At 42.6% G+C, this 24,624-nt stretch overlaps 1 protein-coding gene across 1 annotated transcript in view; it reads right to left on the reverse strand.

Annotated features, from left to right (window-relative positions):
• The window catches only part of LOC141107158 (uncharacterized), a 49,647-nt gene extending 29,335 nt beyond the window's left edge, over positions 1-20,312 (reverse strand). Inside the window, exon 1 of the mRNA XM_073597907.1 lies at positions 20,226-20,312. Coding sequence (XP_073454008.1) covers positions 20,226-20,289 — 64 coding nt within the window. The 5' untranslated portion in view covers positions 20,290-20,312. The remainder of the gene's footprint in view (positions 1-20,225) is intronic.
• Positions 20,313-24,624: the final 4,312 nt, after the last annotated feature.

Raw genomic sequence — 24,624 nt, forward strand, 5'->3', positions numbered from 1 at the left:
TGACTGTAGGGTTCAAAGTCTGCTTGGGCTCTGAGACATTCTCGTTAGCTGGTGGAGTGATCCTGGATGCTAGCAGCATCATCATCTCCATTATTTGCGACACATGGGATTTCAAGAGCTCTATCACTGTGTCATCACTAGTTACACTAATCAATCTGACCTCAGTGACAGATTCTGGTTTCAGGTTTCTTTTTTTCTCTCCAACAGAGCTTCTTCTTTTCGCACTGTCCGGATTAATTTAGGGTACTTCAAAATTCCACCATCTCTTTGAGTTTTCAACTGGATCATAATAGGATCTAAGGGCTGAGCCCCCCTTAAAACCTGTTGTGCCCGGACCCTGTCAACTGACCTGGGATCTATACCTTTCTTTAGCAATATCTGTTGCATTATCTTGTCAAGATGCCTCATGTATTCAGATAGTTTCTCCCCCTCATCTTGGTAGGTATGCTCAAACTGGTACACGAGGTCAGAGGCCTTTTCTGTTATCCCGAACATGTCTTGCAAGATATCTAAGTAGTTGTGAGCAGTACAGTCCTGTTTGCCAAGTTTCAGGTTGCAAATAGCTTCTGAGGCTGGCCCCCTCAAACTCTCAGTGATTCTCTGATTTTTCTGAGCCTCATGGACAGGGCTGGACTGGGACAAAAATTTGGTCCTGACTTCATCCAGACTGGTCCACTTTAATTTTGAGCGTCCCTGTCAGCAGTTCCCTTACATCTATGTCCCCGTCAGCAGTCCCCTTACATTAGTGTGTCCCCGTCAGCAGTCCCCGTACATCAGTGTGTCCCCCTCAGCAGTTCCCTTACATCAGTGTCCCCATCGTCAGCAGCCCCCTTTCATCAGAGTGTCCCCATCACCAGCAGCCCCCTTTCATCAGAGTGTCCCCATCACCAGCAGCCCCCTTTCATCAGAGTGTCCCCATCACCAGCAGCCCCCTTTCATCAGAGTGTCCCCATCACCAGCAGCCCCCTTTCATCAGAGTGTCCCCATCACCAGCAGCCCCCTTTCATCAGAGTGTCCCCATCACTAGCAGCCCCCTTTCCTCAGAGTGTCCCCATCACCAGCAGCCCCCTTACATCAGATTGTCCCCATCACCAGCAGCCCCCTTACATCAGAGTGTCCCCATCACCAGCAGCCCCCTTACATCAGAGTGTCCCCATCACCAGCAGCCCCCTTTCCTCAGAGTGTCCCCATCACCAGTAGCCCCCTTACATCAGAGTGTCCCCATCACCAGTAGCCCCCTTACATCAGGGTGTCCCCATCGGCCCACCGGGAAACTTACATCAGGGATGTCCCACTCATCTAAGGCTTGCATTGCTGACTGCAGCCATTCCTCGAAACTCTCGTCACTGACAGGAACTGGCTATTTTCCAGAAAAGGTTCCCAGCTTTTGGTATTGGGACCCAGTGTATAGTGGACTACTCTTCTGACACTTTGCCACAAACTCTTCAAAGGCGGCAATGAATTCCGGCCCTATCATGGCTACAAGTGTTGGTAAGGTAGCTTTTTCCGAAGAGGCTACTTGGTCTGAACTTTCTGGGCTCACATCGACATGATTCATCTTGATGCTTCCAAGGGTGTTGTCTTGGTTGTTTGCTAGCAGAACAGGAAATCCCGGACGAGTCCCCACGTGTAGCTCCACCCCGCTCCTCTCTGACAGTGAGTGATCGCGATTTCACTCCTGTCAGGAGGAGCAGCTGCCTTCACTTGCTGGAGAGAGCATTAGACTTTCTGCTCCCTCCAGCCTGCAGGGGGAGATAGACAGCTGGCAGACTTTTCTTCCTCTCTCCCCTTATCACTTGTCACTTATCACATGACTGGAGAGAGGAACTAGATGCTGCCTTCAGAACTGTGAGTACACATGGGAGGGGGAGGAGAGGTGGACACTCTGATGTAAGGGGGCTGCTGGTGATGGGGACACTCTGATGTAAGGGGGATACTGGTGATGGGGACACTCTGAGGAAAGGGGGCTGCTGGTGATGGGGACACTCTGATGTAAGGGGGCTGCTGGTGATGGGGACACTCTGATGTAAGGAGGCTGCTGGTAAAGAGGACACTCTGATGTTAGGGGGCTGCTGGTGATGGGGACAATCTGAGGAAAGGGGACTGCTGGTGATGGGGACACTCTGAGGAAAGGGGGCTGCTGGTGATGGGGACACTCTGATGAAAGGGGGCTGCTGGTGATGGGGACACTCTGATGAAAGGGGGCTGCTGGTGATGGGAACACTCTGATGAAAGGGGGCTGCTGGTGATGGGGACACTTTGATGAAAGGGGGCTGCTGGTGATGGGGACACTTTGATGAAAGGGGGCTGCTGGTGATGGGGACACTCTGATGAAAGGGGGCTGCTGGTGATGGGGACACTCTGATGAAAGGGGGCTGCTGGTGATGGGGACACTCTGATGAAAGGGGACTGCTGACGATGGGGACACTCTGATGAAAGGGGACTGCTGACGGGGACACTGATGTAAGAGGACTGCTGACAGGGACACTGATGTAAGGGGACTGCTGACGGGGACACACTGATGTACGGGGGCTGCTGATGGGGACATACTGATGTAAGGGGACTGCTGACGGGGACACTGATGTTAGGGGACTGCTGAAGGGGACACTCAAAATTAAAGTGGGACAGTCTGGATGAAGTCCAGGACCAAATGTTTGTCCTAGTACAGCCCTGCTGTTGGGTTACACAGTCCCTGGTGTCAGCGTGTGCCTCTCCCCTCAATCAGGTGCTGGTAACCCAGGCTGCTCTCCTCACTCTCCTCAGACAGCCCTCCTCAGATCTTCTGTCAGCACTCTCTCTGTAGTGCTATGTGGAAAACCTGTCTCTCTCTCTTTTCTCTCACCTCGGCACTCCCCTCTCCTCATTTACCTCAGCTTCCTGAAGCTCCCCTTTTTCCCAGTGTGCTTTGTGTTTCTGAGTTCTCTGGAAGGACAAGTCAGCAGCTCTCTGTCTCCCTCTTGTGGCCAAAAGGGGAAATTGCCTTACAACACGCCTGCTACATGTAGATGATTGTGGGCATTGACCCCTGGATAGAATTATTACTGCATTTTTTTTGTCTTACCTCATTGACTGATATCAACGCTGGTCTTCCACAGGTCTACTTCCTTTACCTTACAAATACAGTCCCACTTTTTGTTTCTCCATTTGAATATTGGTCTATTCAGGAAAGCTGTACTTTGCTTTTCAATTACTCAATACCCACAAAATGTCTATACTGCGTGGAGTTGAGAGGTGGATTGGGTTTTATTATATGTAGTCTGTCTTATGTGGTACCATATTATGTTGTTGATCTTTTCCCTTTTCCATTTGACATTAATAAATACTGTTTTATTGATCCAGCGAGTTAGAACTTTACTCATACAATTTTATCTCAGTTTTTGCACATGTCTCCTCACCTATAGCTCCCATTCCTTCTATTGGTTGTCCAATTGAAACATCCCAGGTACTTAGATATTATGATAATTTAGGATAATACAGATATAGGTGTTAGTTTCTGGAGGACCCACCCCCTGCAGTGTGAGAACTACAGCATTAAGTGCCGTTGTTCATAGTAACCAGCGAGAGTTGCCTGTTAAGTATTGCTGCCTGCTTACCCAGTTGCCCAACCGCGGCTGGGATGGAAACTTGTGCTAAATTCTGCAATTCAGTAACTACTTTACCATGTGCTGTGCCCCGTGGATTACAAATGTGTCCAGCAAGCTAAAAACACTGGGCATTTTAAACTTTTGCTTCAAATTCCTGCTTTATACAGTGAAGTGCGCCTGCAGATGTCTACTGTTGCCTGGGGTGATCAGGGTAAGCCTGAGGGTGCCTGCAGGCGGGACTGTGCTAGAAATGTTTCTTTTAGTGAGACATGGACTAAAAACTTTATTGTTGCTATTGGCAACCACCGGAAAAGTCAGCGGTCATCTTTTCCAAGATGCTCGGGCACAGACAAGTTCTGCTAGTCCCAGAGTGCCTGCAAACTTCAGTTAGTCTAACAAGGTGTTACAGTACGCCAAGGGAGGGGCCTGCCTATCAGTTATACAGACGTCAGCCTGTCTGGAAGCGAGGGGGTGGTGCCACCCCCTAGAGGAAACCCAGCGTTCCCTGCTAGCAGACACCATGAGGCAGAGGAGCAAGATGGCAGAGTGTGCTCATGTGTTTCCAACACTGACCTGGTTGCCTGATCTGCAGGAGCAGACACTGGTGTATACCAGTGTCCGGTTGGAGCGTGGCGGGGGATTCGCCCTCGAGGTGCTTGGTGGGGTGGAGCGTCTGTGCCTGCTGGGTCCAGAATGCCGGATACCGACCGTAATGGTCAGTGCATGGATCCGGTGCCGTCATTGCGGCGAACCGCTTACACAGCTTGCATCCAGCCAGCAGGAGCCACAGTACTACAACATGGACCTGCAGTCAGGACTGTGTCGAGTGCAGCCCGGAAGGCTGAAACGGGCCTGGAGTCATCGCCGAAAGGCAGGGTAGAGTCTGAGCCTGGTGACTCCCCTGCGAATACCAGCGACATAAGGGATGATAAGTCTGTCGTGGCCTGCGGCCTGGCCAGGGACCTGGTGACTGTAAGCCCCTTTTACACTGCCGCGACTTAAAAGTTGTGCGATTTTACAGCGATTTTGCGGGCGCGATTTTGACGTGATTTAAGGGAATGCCTGTGTAAACTTGAGGTCTATGAAAGTCGGACCAAAGTAGTACAGGGACTACTTTGAAGTCGGCACGACTTGAAGTCGCACATATGAATGGTTATCATTGGAAATCATGGGGAACGACTTGTCATGGGACTTTGCAGTCCCAAGTCGCAGGACAAGTCGCACAAGTGTGAAAGGGTCCTAAGGCTAGGTTTCCACTATTGCGACCTGCCACGATTTTGATGCGACTTGAAACAATGCTTCTGTATTCTTGAGGTCTATGGACCTCAAGTCGCATCAAAGTGGGACCAAAGTAGTTCAGGGACTACTTTGAAGTCGCTGGGACTTGAAGTCGCACAGATATGAATGGTACTCTTTGGAAATCATGGGGTACGACTTGTCAAGTGACTCTTCAATCCCAAGTCGCAAGACAAATCGCACTAGTGGAAACCAAGCCTTTGTACTGCCCAACAGGAACCAGTAAAAGTCCCAAAAATGCCGGCTGCTTCCATGTCCCTTCCTAGCCCCATCTGGAGGGAGCCAGTGCTGGAGGGGGATGTGCCCTCAGGTGAGCCAGAAGGGAAAGGCGAGGACAGGGCCATAGATTGGGGTTCTCCCAGACTGCAAGCAGAATTCAGGGCCCTGGAAGAGATAACAGATTGGTCGTCCCACAGCAGCTCGGAGGAGGAATGGGAGCTGGGAGGCTCCCAGGTCCAGTAAATCCAGTCCGGGGTGGTAGATGTTCCAGATCTGGCAATGGGAACGGAGTAAGCTGCGGGAACTCCCATCAGCAGTAGACAACTCTTCTACAACAGACCTTCCACCACCCAGACCAGAGCAGCTGAATACAGGCAGTGGGTCAAGAGGTCCCCCAACGCTTCTGTCCTGCTAGTGTGAAATAATAATAATCTGAAAATGTCTATTTTCTTATGTGCATACATATTTTTCTCCTTACTCATTATATAAGTATACAGGTTTGCTCTGTTCCTATATTCTTCTCAAAATGGCGGGTACCCCCTACATCCCACACATCAGAAGAACGCGGAACTGAAGATAAAACCAAGAACAGCCAAACCTCGTTATGAAGATTCTCCATCTTCTTTTCTATCCTAACCAATGAGATGTACCTATTAGACTAACATAGCAATGTGTGTATAAAACATTAGCACCGCCTTGAATAAATCAGAAGTGTAAGAAGTAACGGAGCTGAGCGTGTCTCAGAGTGTTTACTTTTATATGCATGCATATCCACACTTTCCAATTAGAGACAGCAGCAGATAACCTTGGGCTCGATTGGAGCTCTTAATCATTTCCTTAACACTAGGAAAAGGGAAGCCCAGAGAACTGCCCAGGTTTTCCAGGTTCCAGCGGGAAGTTCAGCACAGAGTTGCTCTGGACTACCCTTATGTCCCTTCTGACACTATAGACATCATGGAGAACTCCCAGGGAGAGTGGGAGGATGACCTAGTGTGGGAATACTTGTATATCCCCAAACCTTTGCGAGTGCCAGAGTGTGAGGAGGCCTGGGCCCGCTTTGAGGACATGCGGAAGGAATGGAGGCTGGGGAGATCTACAAAGACAGAGTGGTGGTCATAAAAGCAGGATGGCCTGCAAGGAGCCACTCTGTCTCCATCAGAGAAGAAGGGGGGCAGTAACAAGAGACTACCTGACCCGTATTTCTATGTGTGAGAGACTGCTGAAGCATGCAGCTCACCTTTGAAATGTGCAACATAGACTGCCATGAGGGATGCAGACTGTGGGGCTGATATACTAAGAAGAATGTGCTGCGCCAGTTCATACATTAATTGGTGCGCTGGAAAAGCCATTAACCGAACGTGCGAACCGGGGCACTTTGAAAATATAAGATAATAAATACCCGCCTATGTAAACTGCAACTGTCGCTAGGATAACGGCGGTTTTCTTATTGATAATAGTGCACACCCAATCCAATTGGTTAATTTCATCTCATTGTATGTGTCTTGTTAGGCAATTAGTAGGTGTTCTCAGTTAATTAACACTTTGGATGCTAATCTCATTCCTATCACTTCTAATATATCTTTGATTTTTTTTTTACCCAAATCTTTCAATACATTATAAAGAACAAAGAAGTGTTTCTAAACCCAATAAATGTATATTTTCAGATCTTTAAAGGTGATCATACACTGCAATCAGTTAGATCTTAAATAAGTTAGATTTAGTGCAAGAGCCTGTTTGATTTCCTATAATTTGAATTAATTGTTCAAGTGCGTCTTCCTATTACCTATTTTAACTAAATATTAAGTTGGACAGCGATTGGCCAATCGGTTTGCATAGTGCATGACCATCTTAAGTGCAAAAAAAAAAAAAATGATCTTAATTTGCAAATAAGGATCATCTCTTCCTCAGAGAACAGTGAGCGGGGCATGGTGGTGGGAAGAAATTAGCAGCAGTACAAGCAACTTCCTGTAGGGGCGTGATGTCATTCCTGTGTGCTGGCCACTACATCTGGGAACCAGCTATGCTTGGGTACATACCTCCGCGCACACAGCAGTTGCGCATCTCACATACACAGCGGTTGCGCATCTAGCTGCAGGAACCCAATTTTTAGGGAAATTAATAGTAAAGCAGATGCAGATTTCCAGGACTGGACTAACAAATGTTTCTAGTGAAAGGCAACTGGTGTTTTCTATTAAACAAGGTCTAAATGGGCAATTGACATACATCACAGTTGAACTTAAGAATGTGTCTTTGCAAAGTTAAACTAAATGAAATCCTTTCTTATTTTTGCTTGGGGATAGAGTGCAGAGGGATTAGAAGTCTTGTCAGTTTTTGGGTTTGTCTGCGCCCCTGATAGGATGAAGACACCTCCCAAATGTTGCCACTTTCTCCTTCAAATTTATTCACTTCCTGTCACATAGCCAAACAGGAAGTGAGGGTAAAACCCTACCAATGTCTTTTCTTGGGGACACACAGGTCAATCTAAATAGTTTCCCCATTAGATAAATTGCACACTAGAATTTTGCTGTGTACACCCCAAATTAGTAGATATCTTGGACTTTGGGGTTTATTTAATAAAGGCAAATCCACTTTGCACTACAAGTGCATTTAGAAGTGCAGTTGCTGGAAATCTGTGGGGGACATGCAAGGAAAATAAAAAAACAGCATCTCTACTTCTACATGATTGGATGATAAAATCACCAGTGCTTCCCCTCAGATTTACAGCAAGTACACTTGTATTGCAGAGTGGATTTGCCTTTAATAAACCCCAAAATACCTAATAATGTGGGGTGTACACAACAAAGTGGTAGAGTGCAATTTGCCTAATGGGGACACTAGTTAGATTGACCTGTGTGTCCCCAAGAAAAGACATTGGTAGAGTTTTACCCTCACTTCCTGTTTGGCTATGTGACAGGAAGTGAAGCCAATTTTCAGAAAAGGGACACAAAGCCCAACCTAAAAAAGGCAAGCAGGGGTTCTAATACTCACTTGGTTTCCCTCAAATGCCCACGATTAGAATAGGATTGTCTTGAGCTAGATTTTAGCTCAGTGCTCTAAATCAGTGCTTCTCAACCCTGTCCTCAAGTACTCCCAACAGGCCATGTTTGCAGTTTTCCTTCATCTTGTATAGGTGCTTTAAATCACAGTCAGTGGCTTGGTATTTTGGCCAGCTATTTTAGCTAAGATAAATTCCCAATAATGTTTTGCCGGGGGTACTTGAGGACTGAGGCTGAGAACCACTGTGCTAAAATGGAAAATGTAATACTTACCTCTCTGTAATTTTCCTTTTCTGCTGCCATGAAGGCACCAGGAAAATAGCTTTTAGACAAATCACACCTTTTTTTGTTTTGCCATGCCAATCAGCCTAGTTAAAGAGAAGTTCCAGTCAAAAAAAAAAAAAATTAAAAGTCAGCAGCTACAAATACTGCAGCTGCTGACTTTTAATTGGACACTTACCTGTCCCTGGGTCCAGCGATGCGGAGGATCGATGCCCCGCTCGTCTCCCCCTCCGTTCGGCGGCGCCGGCATTGCAACTGTGGGCGCCGGGCTGTGGCTTCACAGCCTGGCACCCACTGCGCATGCGTGAGCGGCCCCGAGTGCCGTGATTGGCCGCTCAGTCACATGGGACCTGTAATGGGTCCCAGATGATTGACAGGAGGGAGGGAGCAGAGCTGAGCCCTTCCTGTGCCGAGGGGGAAGTGATGTCACCAGCCCAGGCACTGGAAGAGGCAGTCTACGAGGGACCCCCTAGCAACAGGCATTTAGAGGTGAGTAAAAAAAAAATATATATCCAAATTTTTTTTGTATTTTTTTTTTAGGATTTTTCATGTAGTTTTTTTTTTTGGGGTGGAACCCCACTTAAACTGCAGCTGGGAAACCTGTTGCATGAAAACACATAAAACAAATTTGCTACAAATTTTATTGGTCAACAAAACAGGACTTGGAAAAGAGCAAGGAAAGCAAAAAACACATGTATGTTAATTTGAGACACTAACAGAACATGGATTTGAGGTCTGACCATTTTGCAGAGGAAATTAACAGGAGTTAAAAGAACTGTGCCCACAAACAGACAGTCTCTTAAGGATTTAAACATTTATTAGTCACAACATCTTGAGGAAGATTTTGGAAAATAATGCAGCACAGACAATTAAATCAAAGTGAAACACACACACCTCTTTTCAAGGCAAGGTAAAGAATGTTATCTGCAAGCTTTATATAACATAGGTTTGCATGCTAATTAGGCAATTGAAAACACATGCACGGTCCATCAAACACACAAAATGCAAGTTCACCCAATGTAGAGACAGAACTTCAAAGTGAATACACCTGTTAAGGATGTACTTAAATTACTAACGCAAAGAACACACTCTTTGAGCATGCCCAGAAAAATCCAAGTGCTGTTCACACACAAAAAAAAGTCCCTGAGCATGCCCAGACCAACCCAAATGCAGCTAGCACAAAATAAGCCACCCTCCTGTCCAAAATTAAGCACATTATTTAGCATGCTACAAAATTACAGATGGGACAAATACCCCCCGGTCCAGAGGCAAACAAAGAGCCTAACATGAGCAAAAGTTCTACAACAAATACCATTGCAGTCTAGAGGAAGTGACTTGTTAATTTTGCTAGTCCCCACTTGGCTGGCATATCTTCCAGTTTTTGGCCTTAAAATGGGTATGGGAACCCAGGTCCCACCTGAGGGACATATATCAATGTCACCAATTTGGACAACCCCAAAAATGAAATAAGGAGAAGTGCCTTTAAAAATGCAAAATTGCTTAAAAGCTAGTAACTTAGGGGTGGGGGGGGCTTACTCTGCCTGTAAAGTGGTGCATCTGTAGCATGTATCCAAAATGCTGCTTCAAAGATGTATGGCTTTAGAGAAAACTTACAAATCTACATTGCAGCTGCAAGATTTTAACATAAAACAAAAAATAGCCTGCCCCCCAATACATACAAGGCCATTTGGGTCTGTTAAGGCTTAAAATGAGAACCCCCACGAGAAAAATACCACCCCAAACTACAAAAATATTGTGCCCCTCCCATATACTAACAAACCCATACCAAACACACAGCAAGCCAGTCCATGAAAGGGGGGTGGATGCTTGGGGGCAGGAGGGGCTTGAGCACCCCAAAAGTCAACCACCTTGTTCCCATATTCAGGGGGACAAGGGGCTCTACCACACAACCCTAGGCTGGGGTTGTGGGGGCTGCAGACAGGGGGCTTTAAGGAATGTGGAATGCCCTTTAAACTAGTGGGTACAAGGTGCTTTGTGGTTGGTATTGGGCTGAGCCCAACATGCCCCAAAGGCAAGGTAGCCAGCTATGTTGAGTGCATGTGGCCTTGTATGGTTCAGGAGGGGGTTGGGCAATCGCTCTTCTCGCCCCTTTCCTAGCTGGCCCTGTTGTATGCTCTAAAAAAGAATGTGGTTTGAATTGGTGAAGGCATCTCACAGCCTTTTAAGAATGGAGTGGAGTGTGAAGTTCTCCTTTAAAAGCTAGCCCATGGAAATCCAAGGGGTTAGAGGGGGGAGACATGAGCATTGGAGAATGGAGTGTTGAGTTCCCCTTTAAAAGCAAAAGAGACCTAGAGAGTGAGCTCAAAAGTCAAGTAAAGTGCTGGAGAGTGATATCAAAAGTCAAGTTTGTGCTGGAGGAAGTTGTATATATAAGAGGTGTATATAGTTCCCCAGTCCCTAATATTTTATGCAGTCAACTGGGCATCTCATAACTACCCTATCCCCATCCAAAATAAATCCTCTCAAGAAAACACACAAAAAAAATAAAGTGGACTGTTTTCTGTCTGAGAGTGACTGAGGAAAGCATGCCTGGCTCGGCAGGGCGACAGACGGACTACAACTACCAGCAGTTCATACGGGGGTACCGCTACATACTATAAAAAATATATATATATAAGGTGTAAAATGGTGCTCAGATTTTCTAAACTTTAATAGTCCTTCTTTCTTTGCCATGAAGGAATGTTGATAACGTGCACCACCAAACAAAAAGGATGCTCGCAACAGGAATTACCACAAGCCATTAAATGAGCTCCTTACCAGTTGCTGTGAGCACACAAGGAGACCATCAGATGCCTTGCTGCATAGCAGCCATAAACACCACGATCTCGCATGCAAAGTTTCCACGATCTCCTAAGCCAAGATAGACTCAATGGAGAAAGTTAAAGTACAGAGGAAAATCCACATAGTATAGTATTCCACCAAAATTTTAATAAAATGATAAAATCCCACTTACAATTTTGAAGAGATTACACAGCATGTGTTACAAACAACCAGCAGGTCCAAGCGGTCAGGCTGACTTGGAGAATAACGTCTCGTGTGAGGCCACTCCCAATGCACCCGTTGCTCTGTAAGCAGTGTCGTCTGGGGATATGAGGCTCATGTGGGATATAAACACTGAGGCTTTTATATAGCCCAAAAGGGGATAACGTGGCTTAGGACACCTATCACCATGACTACTATAACAAATAACTCTGATGGCAGTAAAAACAGGCAAAAGGAAGAATAATTGATTGAAATATATAAGTAATGAGTACCTACACAAGATCAACAGAATCTGCTTGAGTTGGGCACTGTGGGTCCAGGCAGGTGAAGGGCAGGGGAATGACCCGCTCGTGTCAGACCACTCCCTTCTATACCCCTGACACCACAGGTCCAGAAAAGGTATAACACTGTATGTGGTTCAATGCAACCAATTTAACCAATTTAACCTTAAAGGGTTACTAAACTCTCGTGTTTTAAAAAATAAAACAACAAACATGTCATACTTACCTCCACTGTGCAGTTCGTTTTGCACAGAGTGGCCCCGATCCTCCTCTTCTGGGGTCCCCCAGCGGCACTATTAGCTCCTCCTCACATCGGAAAACCACCTAGGAGAAGCGCTCTCCATGGGTACCCATGCGGGGGCGCTCCTGAGTCCAGCGTTTACGTCCATAGGATGCATTAAGGTGGAAAAACACAAGGGTTTACAACCCCTTTAAAGTCTTAAACCCCCTCACTTAATAAATAGAGTCCTAGGTGAAAGTAGGGCCTTTATGGCACCAAAGGTGTTAATCCCTTGTGGTAGGGGATATGTTGTAGTCCCTTAGAAGAAAAAGAAAGCCTTGTGTCTTCATCTAGCTCTTTGGTGATATACTGGAGATATCCCAATAAGCAGAGTGAAGAGAGTTAGGCTGGTATGTCCAAGCAAGCAGGGTGATGTAAAGTGTGCTTGTTTTGTCCTGTAGCAGGATGAACACTGTCATTGCTCGACAGGGAGTAAGTGTAGCACAAAGTACTACAGGTTTAGGCTAAAGAACAAGACATTGTCTGCATGCAGTGTTCCTTTTTATTACATAGAGGGCGGGCAAGTGACCGCTCACCAGTCCTAGCAATGTTCCCCGATGAGAAGTGATGTGAACACCACAACAGTCTTCTGCAGAGCAGTGGCGGCTGGTGCTTAATATTGTGGGGGGGGCGGCAAACTAACACCAAACCCCCCCCCCTTGTGGGGAATAGACAGTCCCGCTATAAGTCGCTTATCACTGCCATTACAAGTATAAAAAAATAAATAAATAAAAATTCCATAAATATATACAATAGTTTTTAGACGCTATTGTGTTCGCATAAACCAATCAATATACTCTTATTGGTATTTTTTTATTTTACCAAAAATGTAGCAGAATGTATATTGGCCTAAACGTATGAAGGAATTTGATTTTTTTTTTAATGTTATTGGATATGTTTTATAGCAGAAAGTAAAAAATGAATTGAGAAAGAGTAGAAGTGGTGCTATTTCTCCTTTTATCTAATTGTGAAATTGGAGTGTTGCACCCCCTGCCTGTTGGTCACAAAGTGTATTTGGAGGAAATGTATATAGGCACAAAACTTCAAAACAGATATGTCCAACTGCCTTGTTGTAACCTCTGGTGCAATGAACCACTAATGTGTTACATCCCCTGGAGTGCAAAAATATAAAATAAATATATAACAAAAAATTTATATAAAAAGGTGTCACATCCTCTGCCTGTTAATTACAGAATGTATTGCAAAAATGGGTGCTAAACCTCAGAAAAGGTCTAACTAACTGCCGTGCTACACTCTCTGGTGTAATGTAACCACCTGGTGTGTTACACCCTCTGGGGTATGCAAACCAAAACCTGATCTATACCGTGAACTAAAGTTATAGAGAAATAAAAGTACTCTATTACCTGTGTGTGCAAAGTGATCAATGTGATTGACCCTCTGTATCAAAACACAGAGGTAAATGTGCAAATGTATATTCACAAAAGATCAAGAAAAATAAAATAAAAAGGGGGAAATACATATATGAAAAAGGTGTAAATAAACATGCAAACCCAAAAACAAAGCAAATACAAAAACCAAACCAAATGATAAAGTTCTTTCAAACACTAGATCAATACCAATTAATCCATACAATAAATAAAGTACTTGTGCACAGTGTCAGTGCTTCAAATCAATGGCAATTAGTCCATTCAATGAATAAAGTGACTTGTGCTCAAAAAACAGTGTCCAGTGCTTCATCAAAAATTGGTGCTGGTTTTCTTTTCAAAGTGACAGAGGTGATGTTAGCTGTGTTGATAATGTGATTGCACTCACCAGATGACATTAACCCCACAGAGGTGTTATGCCTTCACAGTATAAGTCACTGTGCAGCTCTCTGTAATCTTGCTGGGCAATCTGAGAAGCGTATTTGTTGGCTTTCACCCGGGGTATCATATGAGGGAAAGAGGAATGCCCATAGCGTAATATTGCTTAAGAATGGCTTTATTTTATAAAAAATTGAGAGATATACTCACATTTTAAACAGTTAAAAACAATAGCGAAACCAGAGCCGGCGCTGTGTAAACAACAATCGCCGTTCAGACCAGAAGTGACGCAATGACGTTCTACGCGTTTCATCATCCAAGACGTCCTCTGGAGCCCAATTATTGATCTAGTGTTTGAAAGAACTTTATCATTTGGTTTGGTTTTTGTATTTGCTTTGTTTTTTGGGTTGCACGTTTATTTACACCTTTTTCATATATGTATTTCCCCCTTTTTATTTTATTTTTCTTGATCTTTTGTGAATATACATTTGCACATTTACCTCTGTGTTTTGATACAGAGGGCCAATCACATTGATCACTTTGCACACACAGGTAATAGAGTACTTTTATTTCTCTATAACTTTAGTTCACGATATAGATCAGGTTTTGATTTGCATACCCCAGAGGGTGTAACACACCAGGTGGTTACATTATACCAGAGGGTGTAGCACAGCAGTTAGTTACACCTGTCTGAGGTTTAGCACTCATTTTTGCAATACACTCTGTAATTAACAGGCAGAGGATGTGACACCTTTATATATATTTTTTTATATATTTTTTTATATTTTTTCACTCCAGGGGATGTAACACATTAGTGGTTCATTGCACCAGAGGTTACAACAAGGCAGTTGGATATATCTGTTTTGAAGTTTTATGCCTATAAATATTTTCTCCAAATACACTTTGTGACCAACAGGCAGGGGGTGCAACACTCCAATTTCACAATTAGGTAAAAGGAGAAATAGCGCCACATCTACTCTTTTTCAATTCACCTTGTGCTCCACTTAAGTGGTAATAATTTGTAGAGGCAGCAATTCTCTCCTTTGGAGCATCAGGGCATTTTTTCTGCCCATTTTTTCTGCCCATTCATATTACTAATATTATCCTATCTCTTTTAATCTCATACTGTGTATGTGGATTCCGTGGCGTAGTATCATCTACGTTTTTCAGAAAGTATAAAATATTGTTTTTGTTTTTTTTTCAAAATTGTCAGTCTTTTTTTGTTTATAGAGCAAAAAATAAAAAACGCAGAGGTGATCAAATACCATCAAAAGAAAGCTCTTTTTTTGAGAAAATAATTACAAAAATTGAATTTGGGTACAGGGTTGCATGACCGCGCAATTGTCAGTTTAAGTAACACAAGTGGTTAAAGTACAGAAAAAATCCTGTTGAACTGTCAGAAATGCACTCTTAATTTTACAATCATGTACTAAAAACTCAGCATTTTGGTGGCCTGAGGGGTGTTAGCCCAGTTTTCTTATGCTAAACTGTTCCACCACTCCCATGCTCTCTAATATAAACATTCAGCAGGTGTTTATGAGCTGTTAGAAACTGAAAACTCGGCTTTGGAACCTTTGTTGTGAATTTTGAATATCTTTGATAATTAATTACTTCACAGTACAATTAGCTACAGAGGTTGGGATAGCTTATTTTAAAGTCCTTTTAATGCTTGTTAAAGTAATTCATTTAATTCATGACTATAGTCTGAGCACAACAGCACTTTACCACTTGACCCCCAGAAGGTTTTACCCCCTCCATGACCAGGCCATTTTTTGCTATTTAGTTAATGTAACTGCCAATTGCTCGGTCATGCAACACTGTACCCAGTTTAACATATTTATCATTTTTTGCACACCAATTGAGCTTTCTTTTGGTGGTATGTAATAATAACTGAGGTTTTTTTTTGTTCTATAAATGAAAAAATGCTGAAAATTTTTAAATAAAAAATGTTGTCCTTTCTGTTATAAAGTTTTGCAATTAAATAATCTTTCTAGATAAATTTAGCCAAAAATGTAATTTGCTACATTTCTTTGGTATAAATAACCAAAATCAGTGTATATTATTTAGTCTGGTGAAAGCTATAGAGTCCACAAACTATGGTATATACAGTATATTTGAAAATTGATCAGTCCTGATGTACTGATGGATTATCTAATTTCTTGTGGTACTAAAATGCTAGGACAGTACAAATACCCCTTAAATGACCCATATTTGGAAAGAAGACAGTCCAAGGTATTTAGTAAGTGGCATGGTGAGTTTTTTTTTAAGTTGTAATTTTTTGTAACAATTTTTAGGAAAATTAAGAGATTACATCAATTTGTCTTTTTTTACTATTTTTTTTTTACAGACTGTCACCAGTGTGTGTGTCAGTGATCAGGGATACTGACTGGTAATATACATATATATATATATATATATATATATATATATATATATATATATATATATATACTCTATATAGTGCTCACCATAAATGAGTACCAACAGATTTGTCAGAAAACCTTTACTTTCTTTTTAGAATCAATATTTTCTATGGGACACTATACTACAAAATACTCCCACAAATGTGAGCCATGAATTGTAACCAAGATTTGTTAATTTGCACACACAAAAATAGTATTTTTCCTAACAAATTTATTCAAGACCATGTTGCAAAAATGACTACACCCCAATGAAAGTCAAAAGCTCCCATACACACTAGATTAGATTTTAAGCAGATTTTTGTCTTCAGATTTACCAAAACCATGTAGTGCAAGGGCCTGTTTGCATACAAATTGAAACTCTAAAGCTGCGTATACACGATCGGACATTTCGACAACAAAATCCTGGATTTATTTCCGACGGATGTTGGCTCAAACTTGTCTTGCATATACACGGTCACACAAATGTTGTCGGAAATTTCGAACGTCAAGAACGTGGTGACGTACAACACGTACGACGAGCTGAGAAAAATGAAGTTCAATAGCCAGTGCGGCTCTTCTGCTTGATTCCGAGCATGCGTGTAATTTTGTGCGTCGGAATTGTGTACACACGATCAGAATTTCCGACAACAGATTTTGTTGTCAGAAAATTTGAGAACCAGCGCTCAATTTTTTGTTGTCGGAAACTCCGACAAAAAGTGTCCGATGGAGCCTACACACGGTCTGAATTTCCGACAACAAGCTCCCATCGAACATTTGTTGTCGGAAATTCCGATCGTGTGTACGCGGCATTAAGGTTTGACCTAATATTATATGGTTTTGGTAAATCTGAAGACACAAATCTGCAGAAAATCTAATAGTGTGTATGGGGCCTTAGGAGCAAAGCTACATTTTAAACAACAAAGTCCTAATTAACAAGAATTCAACTACAGGTGAGTGTAATTATTCATTAAACAGGTGTCCAGCAGACAGTTGATTATAAAAGGGCATTACTTAGCAAAGAAAAATCCCTTCACATTTCATGGTGTCAGCAATGGCACCACATGAAAGAGAAATGTCACAAGGCCTAAGAAAGAAAATAATTTCTTTACACAAATAAGGTGAAGGCTACAAGAAGATCAGCAAAGCTTTACTTATCAGAGACAGGGCTGGTGCAAGGAATTTTGACACCCTAGGCGAAACCTCATTTTGCCACCCCCCCTTGGCTCCACCCCTGACTCCATCCCCTTTGCCCTGCCCATGTATACCCCACCTTTCTAATGAAGTGCCTGTCAATTGCAGCCCACCAGCACCCATCAAATGCAGCCTACCATCACCCCTCAATGAAGCCTACCAGCGCCCATCAAATGCACCCTCACCAGCGCCCATCAAATGCAGCCTAACAAGCACCCATCAAATGCAGCCTCACCAGCACCCATAAATGCAGCCTCACCAGCGCCCATCAAATGCAGCCTCACCAACGCTCATCAAATGCAGCCTACCAGCACCTATTAATGCAGCCTCACTAGCGCCCATCAAGTGCAGCCTAACAAGCACCCATCAAATGCAGCCCCACCAGCGCCCACCAAATGCAGCCTCACCAACGCCCATCAAATGCAGCCTACTAGCGCCCATCAATGAATGTTTGCTTGCTTCCATTCATTCAGGAGTCGGGACACAGTCCTCCACACACGCTGCGCCTCTGACAATATATGCGAACGGAACGGCGGCTGCCTGCTAATGCTGAGACTTAGTTGCTTGCTGCAGAGAGAAGAGTGTAGGAACACCAGTGGCTGGTGCCCTAGGCAGGAGTGCGCCCTAGGCGGCTGGCTAGTTTGCCTAGTGGTAGCACCGGCCCTGATCAGAGAGAATACTGTAACAAAAGTAATACAAAAATGTAACAAATATAGAACTGCAATCATTTTATAGAGACGTCCAGGCCATCCACAGAAAGTAACACCTCGACAGGAGCGTCTTCTGATGAGAAGGGTTGAAGAACATCACCATGCAAGTTCAATGCAGTTAGCTAAAGAAGTAGAAAGCCAAACTGGGATGATTGTAAATGAAAAGGGGTGATTGTTTCCCGTGACACAATACAGCGTAAACTGCAGAGGAATGGCATGCATGGATGTCGTCCATGAAAGAAGCCTCTCCTAAAGCCCATTCACAAATAGCCCGCCTAGAATTTGCCAGGGCCCATGCTGAAAAAAAAAGACTACTGGGACTCTGGAATGATGAGATCACAATAAATATTTTTGGAACTGATGGCTTCAAAACTGTATGGTGTCGCAAAGGTGAGGAGTACAAAGAAAAATGTATGGTTCCTACAGGCAAACATGGTGATGGCAGTGTCCTTCTGTGGGGCTGCATAAGTTGCATAGTATCATAAATTCACAGATGTACTGCTCTATATTGAAAGAGAAGATGCTACCATCACTTTGTGCCATTGGTCGTTGTGCATTTTCCAACCTGGTTCAAAAAGACATGGATGAGTGCCTTCTTGTCCAACATCAGTGCCTGAACTCACAAATGCTCTTCTGGAAGAATGGTCAAACATTCCCATAGACACACTCCTAAACCTTGTGGACGGCCTTCCCAGAAGAGTTGAAGCTGTTCTAGCTGCAAAGGGTGGGCCAACTCAATATTGAACCCTACGGACTAAGACTGGAATGCGATTAAAGTTCAGGCATGTAAAGGCAGGTGTCTCAATACTTTTTACAATATAGTGTATCTTAATATATTAACGCATTCCAATCCTTAGATGTAGTGTTGCAGTATTATATATTTTTTTTAAATAATATATTACAGCTTATCAATCCTTAGATGTGATAGCTGCATTGGTTTTCTAAGAACAGTTTTAAGTAGAGAAAATACCTGTTGAACTTGCCAGAAATGCCAATTCCTTGTCACTTCCAGTGAACTTAACAGATATCAAAACAATTTTTTACTCCTGGTATAAGCGACAACCATGGCTGCCTCCATAGATATAATGGAGGAAAAATTGTAGCCACACAGGGACGAGTGTTTTATTCACAGGATCCCTAGCTGAAAATAAAGTGAAAAAAGAAAAACAAATGCAACAACCATATCTAAGGACTGGTAAGCTGTAATATATTAAATTTAAGGTACCCCCTATACCAGCCTTTCCAACCTTTTTTAACAAAGAACGCTTGAAATATTTTTTAGGTTGCAGGAAACTCCTACTGATAATTAAACTGTTTGAAAACTCTGTTACACCACTTGTAGCTACAGGTAAGCCTGTAATAAGGCTTACTTGTAGGTACTGTAAATATCTCCTAAACGTACACAGCTTAGGAGATATTCATTGGCACATGCGCACTGAAGAAACAGCCCGCTGGTACTGGCGGCTCCCACGCACATGGGGAAGTAACTCTGCTGAAAGATGTCAGCCGGTGCAGATTCAGGGCATCGTTCTAAGGTAAGTATTTCATAATGAGCTAGTATGCAATGCATACTAGCTCATTATGCCTTTGTCTTGCAGGTTTTTTTTTTTTTTTTTTGTTCAGAGGTTTACAACCTCTTTAATATTATCATGTTATTGCCATGAACACACAAAGAATGTGACATATTGAAACACCCAAGGAGGCTCTATATAACAAAATAATTTTCAGTAGAAATAATGGAAGAAAACAAGTATTAATGATGGCAAGAAAAGAAATGCAGAGAGTGAAAATTGCAGTGTTCTTTCCATAGTGTGGTGATCAGTGGAGAAGGGTTCCTTAACGTGGTGGTCAGCAGGAGAAAGACTGCCTAAAATTGGTGATTATAGAGGGAATGCTCCTTTTACATATAGCCAAAAAGAGCATTGGTGTCAGTGGTTACCTATCCAAGAGGTAGAAATTGCTCAGTTCTTAATGAACCCTTAGCCACCTCTGGAAGAACCACGTCACCCTGGTTGAGGAACCCTGCCCTAAACAATTGTGAAATGTCATTCAATATGGAAAATAAAGGAATCACCAAAGGATTAATTATCTCTCCTGTTTAAGTATCTATGCCCCTGTGCCCTTGTGCCCTGGTGCCCTTACAGAATATATCAGTACCCAACCTGAACCAATAATCCTAATATACATTCTTTATAGTGAAAGTTGTATCATTTCCTACCTTTTTGTAGGACAAGGCAGCTGAAGAGTAAAGGAAATATGCAGGTGAACAGAAGGAGCTTCATTTCGCCAAGACAGAGTGTTGAAAACTGCTAGCTTTTTACTCTAGTCTCATTTCTTTGTTTCTTGACCACCCCCACCTGAACCCTTCCGCTTCTACACTCATCCTTTGCTACGCTGGTGACATCATGGAAAGTGTGGTAAAGACAATGTAACACCTAGCCTTTAGGGCCAGTTTAATTAAAATAATTGAATACTGAGCTCAATGCAAGCTACTAAAGACACATGAAATACACGCAGTACATTTGCCTTACCTGCAATAATTGTGATCCAGTTCAATAAGCCTTGTGATATGGACACATCTAAGAGACAGCGCAGCCTGGTCCTTGACCTGCATTGCAGTCCTGAAGCTCCAGTTTGTCCAGGATATACCACCAGCCAACAGATTGAACATTGAAAACCTGCTGACTCTGCCAGAAATCCAGTGAGCACCTAAATTCCCCATTTTAGCTGCCAACTTAGTGCCTCTGCTGTTCTGAAAATCTTCACCAAATTTGTTTAGTTTTGTTTGGTTTCTTTATTTTTTAACAAATTCCAATTTTTTAGACCAATTTGAATTCTGTGTGAAGAATAGCTTGTTGTTAAGGAGCAGGCAGGGAAGTCGGCCGCTGCATCCCTAACAACCGATGACTGACAGCTGAATGTGAACAAAAGAATGCCGGCAATGTGAAATAAATGAAAAAAACAGCATGGGGTCCCCCCAAAATCCATACTAGATCCTTATCTGAGCATTAGCCTTGCAGGTCAGGAAAGGGGGAATGAGTGAGCCCCCCCCCACCTCCTGAACCATACTAGGCCCCATGCCCTCAAAAATGGGGGGGGTTGATGGGGACAAGGGCCTCTTCCCCACCACCCTGGCTGGTGGCTGTGGGGGTCTGTGGGTGGGGGTCTTATCGGAATCTGGAAGCCCCCTTTAACAAAGGTCTGCCCGCCCCATGTGAATAAATATGGGGTACGATCTGAAGTACCCCTACTCATTTAGAAAAAAGTGTAGAAAGTAAATAAAAACACAGCACAAGTTTTTGAAAACTCCTTTTTAAAAAAATAAAAAATAATGTCCCCCCCGGTGTAGATCCATCGTCAGTCACAATTGTAACAAATCTGATGTTGAACTTTACTTGTAATGCCTGTTGTTAAATAGTAATAAATGAGCTTGTAATTGTATCCAATGATATATTCCACTAGATCGCCAATCCTTAAAAATGATACTTGTGTACTGTATATTATATTCAATAAATCTAAAAAAAAATGTGTCCTTATGTGTAAATTTTCCATGAATTAATTTAATAGCATACAACCAATACTTATGTGAACTGTCTCTGAGTGAATGTGTAAAACCTTAAAAAATATTTTAAGTCATACAAAATAATAAGTGGATTTTCTCCTCTGGGTAGTGAATCCAAATATCCGGAGCTACAAAAGTGCTGACTACTGTGCAAATAAGCAATTGCATAAATAAATTACATAAAAACATACATTCTTTAATAACCCTACTGGGTGGTGTATCCAACCCACCAGTGTTGCAAATAATTGTGCAAATAAGCAAAAATAAATGTACCAAATTCATATAATAGTCATTAAAGTTCATCAATAGAATATTAGAATACAGTCCATTTTAGAGCTTAATATACGAAAACCAAGTGTCCATACATAAGTGAACTAAATTCCAGTGTTGATAAAGTGCATATAGATTAGACTTCTTGTGTGATGTGGTCACACTCCCATACACCAACTGCAATCCACACTGTGCACTCTAGCCACTCACTGCACGTTTAGAGCATATAGGTCTAACAGCGTTTAGAAACAGGTGATTCCTCAGTGTGGCTCACTGTGTGTTCTCCTTTCCTCCGGTCAGCAGTGTCAGGATGTAATAAAATAGAAATAATACTCATGGTGTAATATTTTATCAAAAGAAGAATTTATTAAAAATAGTAACTCACATATACTCTACAGTAATCAGCATGGGTAAGTCTCCTGAGCGCATCAACATACAGATCCTCCGGTCCCGACCGTGACCAAAACTGCTGTCACCTGACTCCTTCCGACACGTTGCGTCACAGCACACATGACTTCATCGAGGTGGTCAATCACGACACCCACCTCCACCCCCAACCTGGGGAAAAAACAAAACCTCTGGTGTAGACAAAGGCTCCTGCCATCTGAAAGCTCTTAAAAAACTAAGGGGGCGAGGCCACCCAGTGACGTCATTGGGTGGCACTGCCCCCTTGTGACATCATCGACCGAGGGCATACTGGATCGATGATGTCACAAGGTGGTGGTTTCCGCCCGGGTGGCCCATGCCCCTTAGTTATTTAATAGTTAGCAGACGGTGGGAGCCTTCATCGGGACCGGAGGGATTTTTTTTTTTTTTTTTTAGCCACACAGTGTGCACTATATATTCATTTTTATATTACATGCGAATATGATCACCAATTGAGAACAACTGAGTGCGGTCTCCTAAAATCGTGTGACTGTCTGCCCATGCAAGTTTCCATCTATGTCCACTGAGAGTGGTAAATGCCTTTTTGACCCATCTGTTAGTTCAGGGGTCCATTTGCTGAGGTGAGCGGTTTGGCTAACTGGTGGTGGAATCAAGTATTGCATAGCACTGTATGAACTGTTATGAGCACCTAGACAACCGCAGAGGAGACCTTTTTTCTATAAACCTGCCTATTTCTACATTTAAAGGGGACTTTATTATATTTATAAAGTAATAAAACTAAAGCGCTTTATGGATTCTGACAGTGAATACGTGAATAATTGTGAGAAATTGTGTTTGTATGTAACTGTTCAAGAATTCTTAAAAATAAATATGTGCTAAATCATGGTGATTCAAAAAATTCCTTACGTGCTATTAATACACTCAGATGTGTTCCGTATACAAAACCAATATAAAACAATCTGTAAAAAGCTGCACCTTTAATCAGTGTTCTGATGCCACTATTAAAACTTAAAACATATAAATAAATAAAAAAGTGCTCTAAATACTCTGCTTCAATTGTGCTAAAAAAATGCTAAAAAAAATTATATATTAAATTAGTGATGTGCTCTAAAAACTTATCATAAATAAATCGTAACTGATAGCTTGCATCAATCTATTGGAAATCACAAGTCCACCTACTGCATTATAAATATTAAGACAAATGTGGAGTAGGACACAGATAAATCAGAGGACATTCAAGTTGAATAAATGTCTCCTTTATGGCATATGTTAAAATTGCAATCTCTGTCAGCTCGCTGTTTAGGCTGGTGATCCACTGCTAATCATCTGTTTATAACGGTAATCTGCTGTTACTCATCTCCAGTAATGTATTCCAATCATGCAATTAGAAATAGAAAGACATTAATTGCGCAATATGCTGTTAACTATTCTCTTGGAAATAAAGAAGATGCACTCACTTGAAATAATCTATTGTAAAAGCGCATAGAGCAGTCAGCCGTCCACCAATATCCTCCTCGCACTGACCTGCGAGTAACACTACAGCATTATGGATGACATCACTAGGCTCCTCCCAACGCGTTGCGTCACATGTCACGTGACTTTATCAAGGGTCAATAAAACGATTTATTTATGATAAGTTTTTAGAGCACATCACTAATTTAATATATAAATTTTTTTAGCATTTTTTTAGCACAATTGAAGCAGAGTATTTAGTGCACTTTTTTATTTATTTATATATTTATTATATTTAGGCTATGAGTAACATTTGAGTCTTCTGGTTGTACATATAGCGCTGCAATGCTTATTTATTTTGTATACTTTAAGGTTTTATATGTTTGCCTTCAGTGTTCAGCTGCTTTTATTTTACAGTTAGGATTTAGTTTTTGCGCTGACTGAATTTCCATTTTTATTGTGGGGAAGAGTCCCTTGTCCCCAGTAACATGGGACAAGGTACTTTGGGGGGGGGGCGTAAGGCCATAAGGCGTTGAGGCCATGAGGCCTGGTATGGTTTAGGAGGGGCCACTCGCTCACTCTCCCCCCCTTTCCTGACCTACCGGGCTGCATGCTTGGATAACGGTTTGGTATGGATTTTGGGGGGACCCCATGCCCTTTTTTTAAAAAAATTTGGTTTGGCCACCAATTTTTTTTTTATATTCAGCTGTCAGGGGGAAACCTCCTGACAGCTGATGAGTCATTGGTTGTTAAGGACGCAGTGACGGCTGCCTGCTCTACCATGTACTTGTATGTAAAAGTATCCTGTTCTCTTTGCATTACTTCCAGTACCTCTACATTCTACATAGTAAGTGAGTCTGAAAAAAGACACAAGTCCATCAAGTCCAACCTATGTGTGTGATTATATGTCAGTATTACATTGTATATCCTTGTATGTTGCGGTCGA

Source organism: Aquarana catesbeiana, linkage group LG09, assembly GCF_042186555.1.
Source record: "Aquarana catesbeiana isolate 2022-GZ linkage group LG09, ASM4218655v1, whole genome shotgun sequence".
In the NCBI taxonomy this organism is placed as follows: Eukaryota; Metazoa; Chordata; class Amphibia; order Anura; family Ranidae; genus Aquarana; species Aquarana catesbeiana.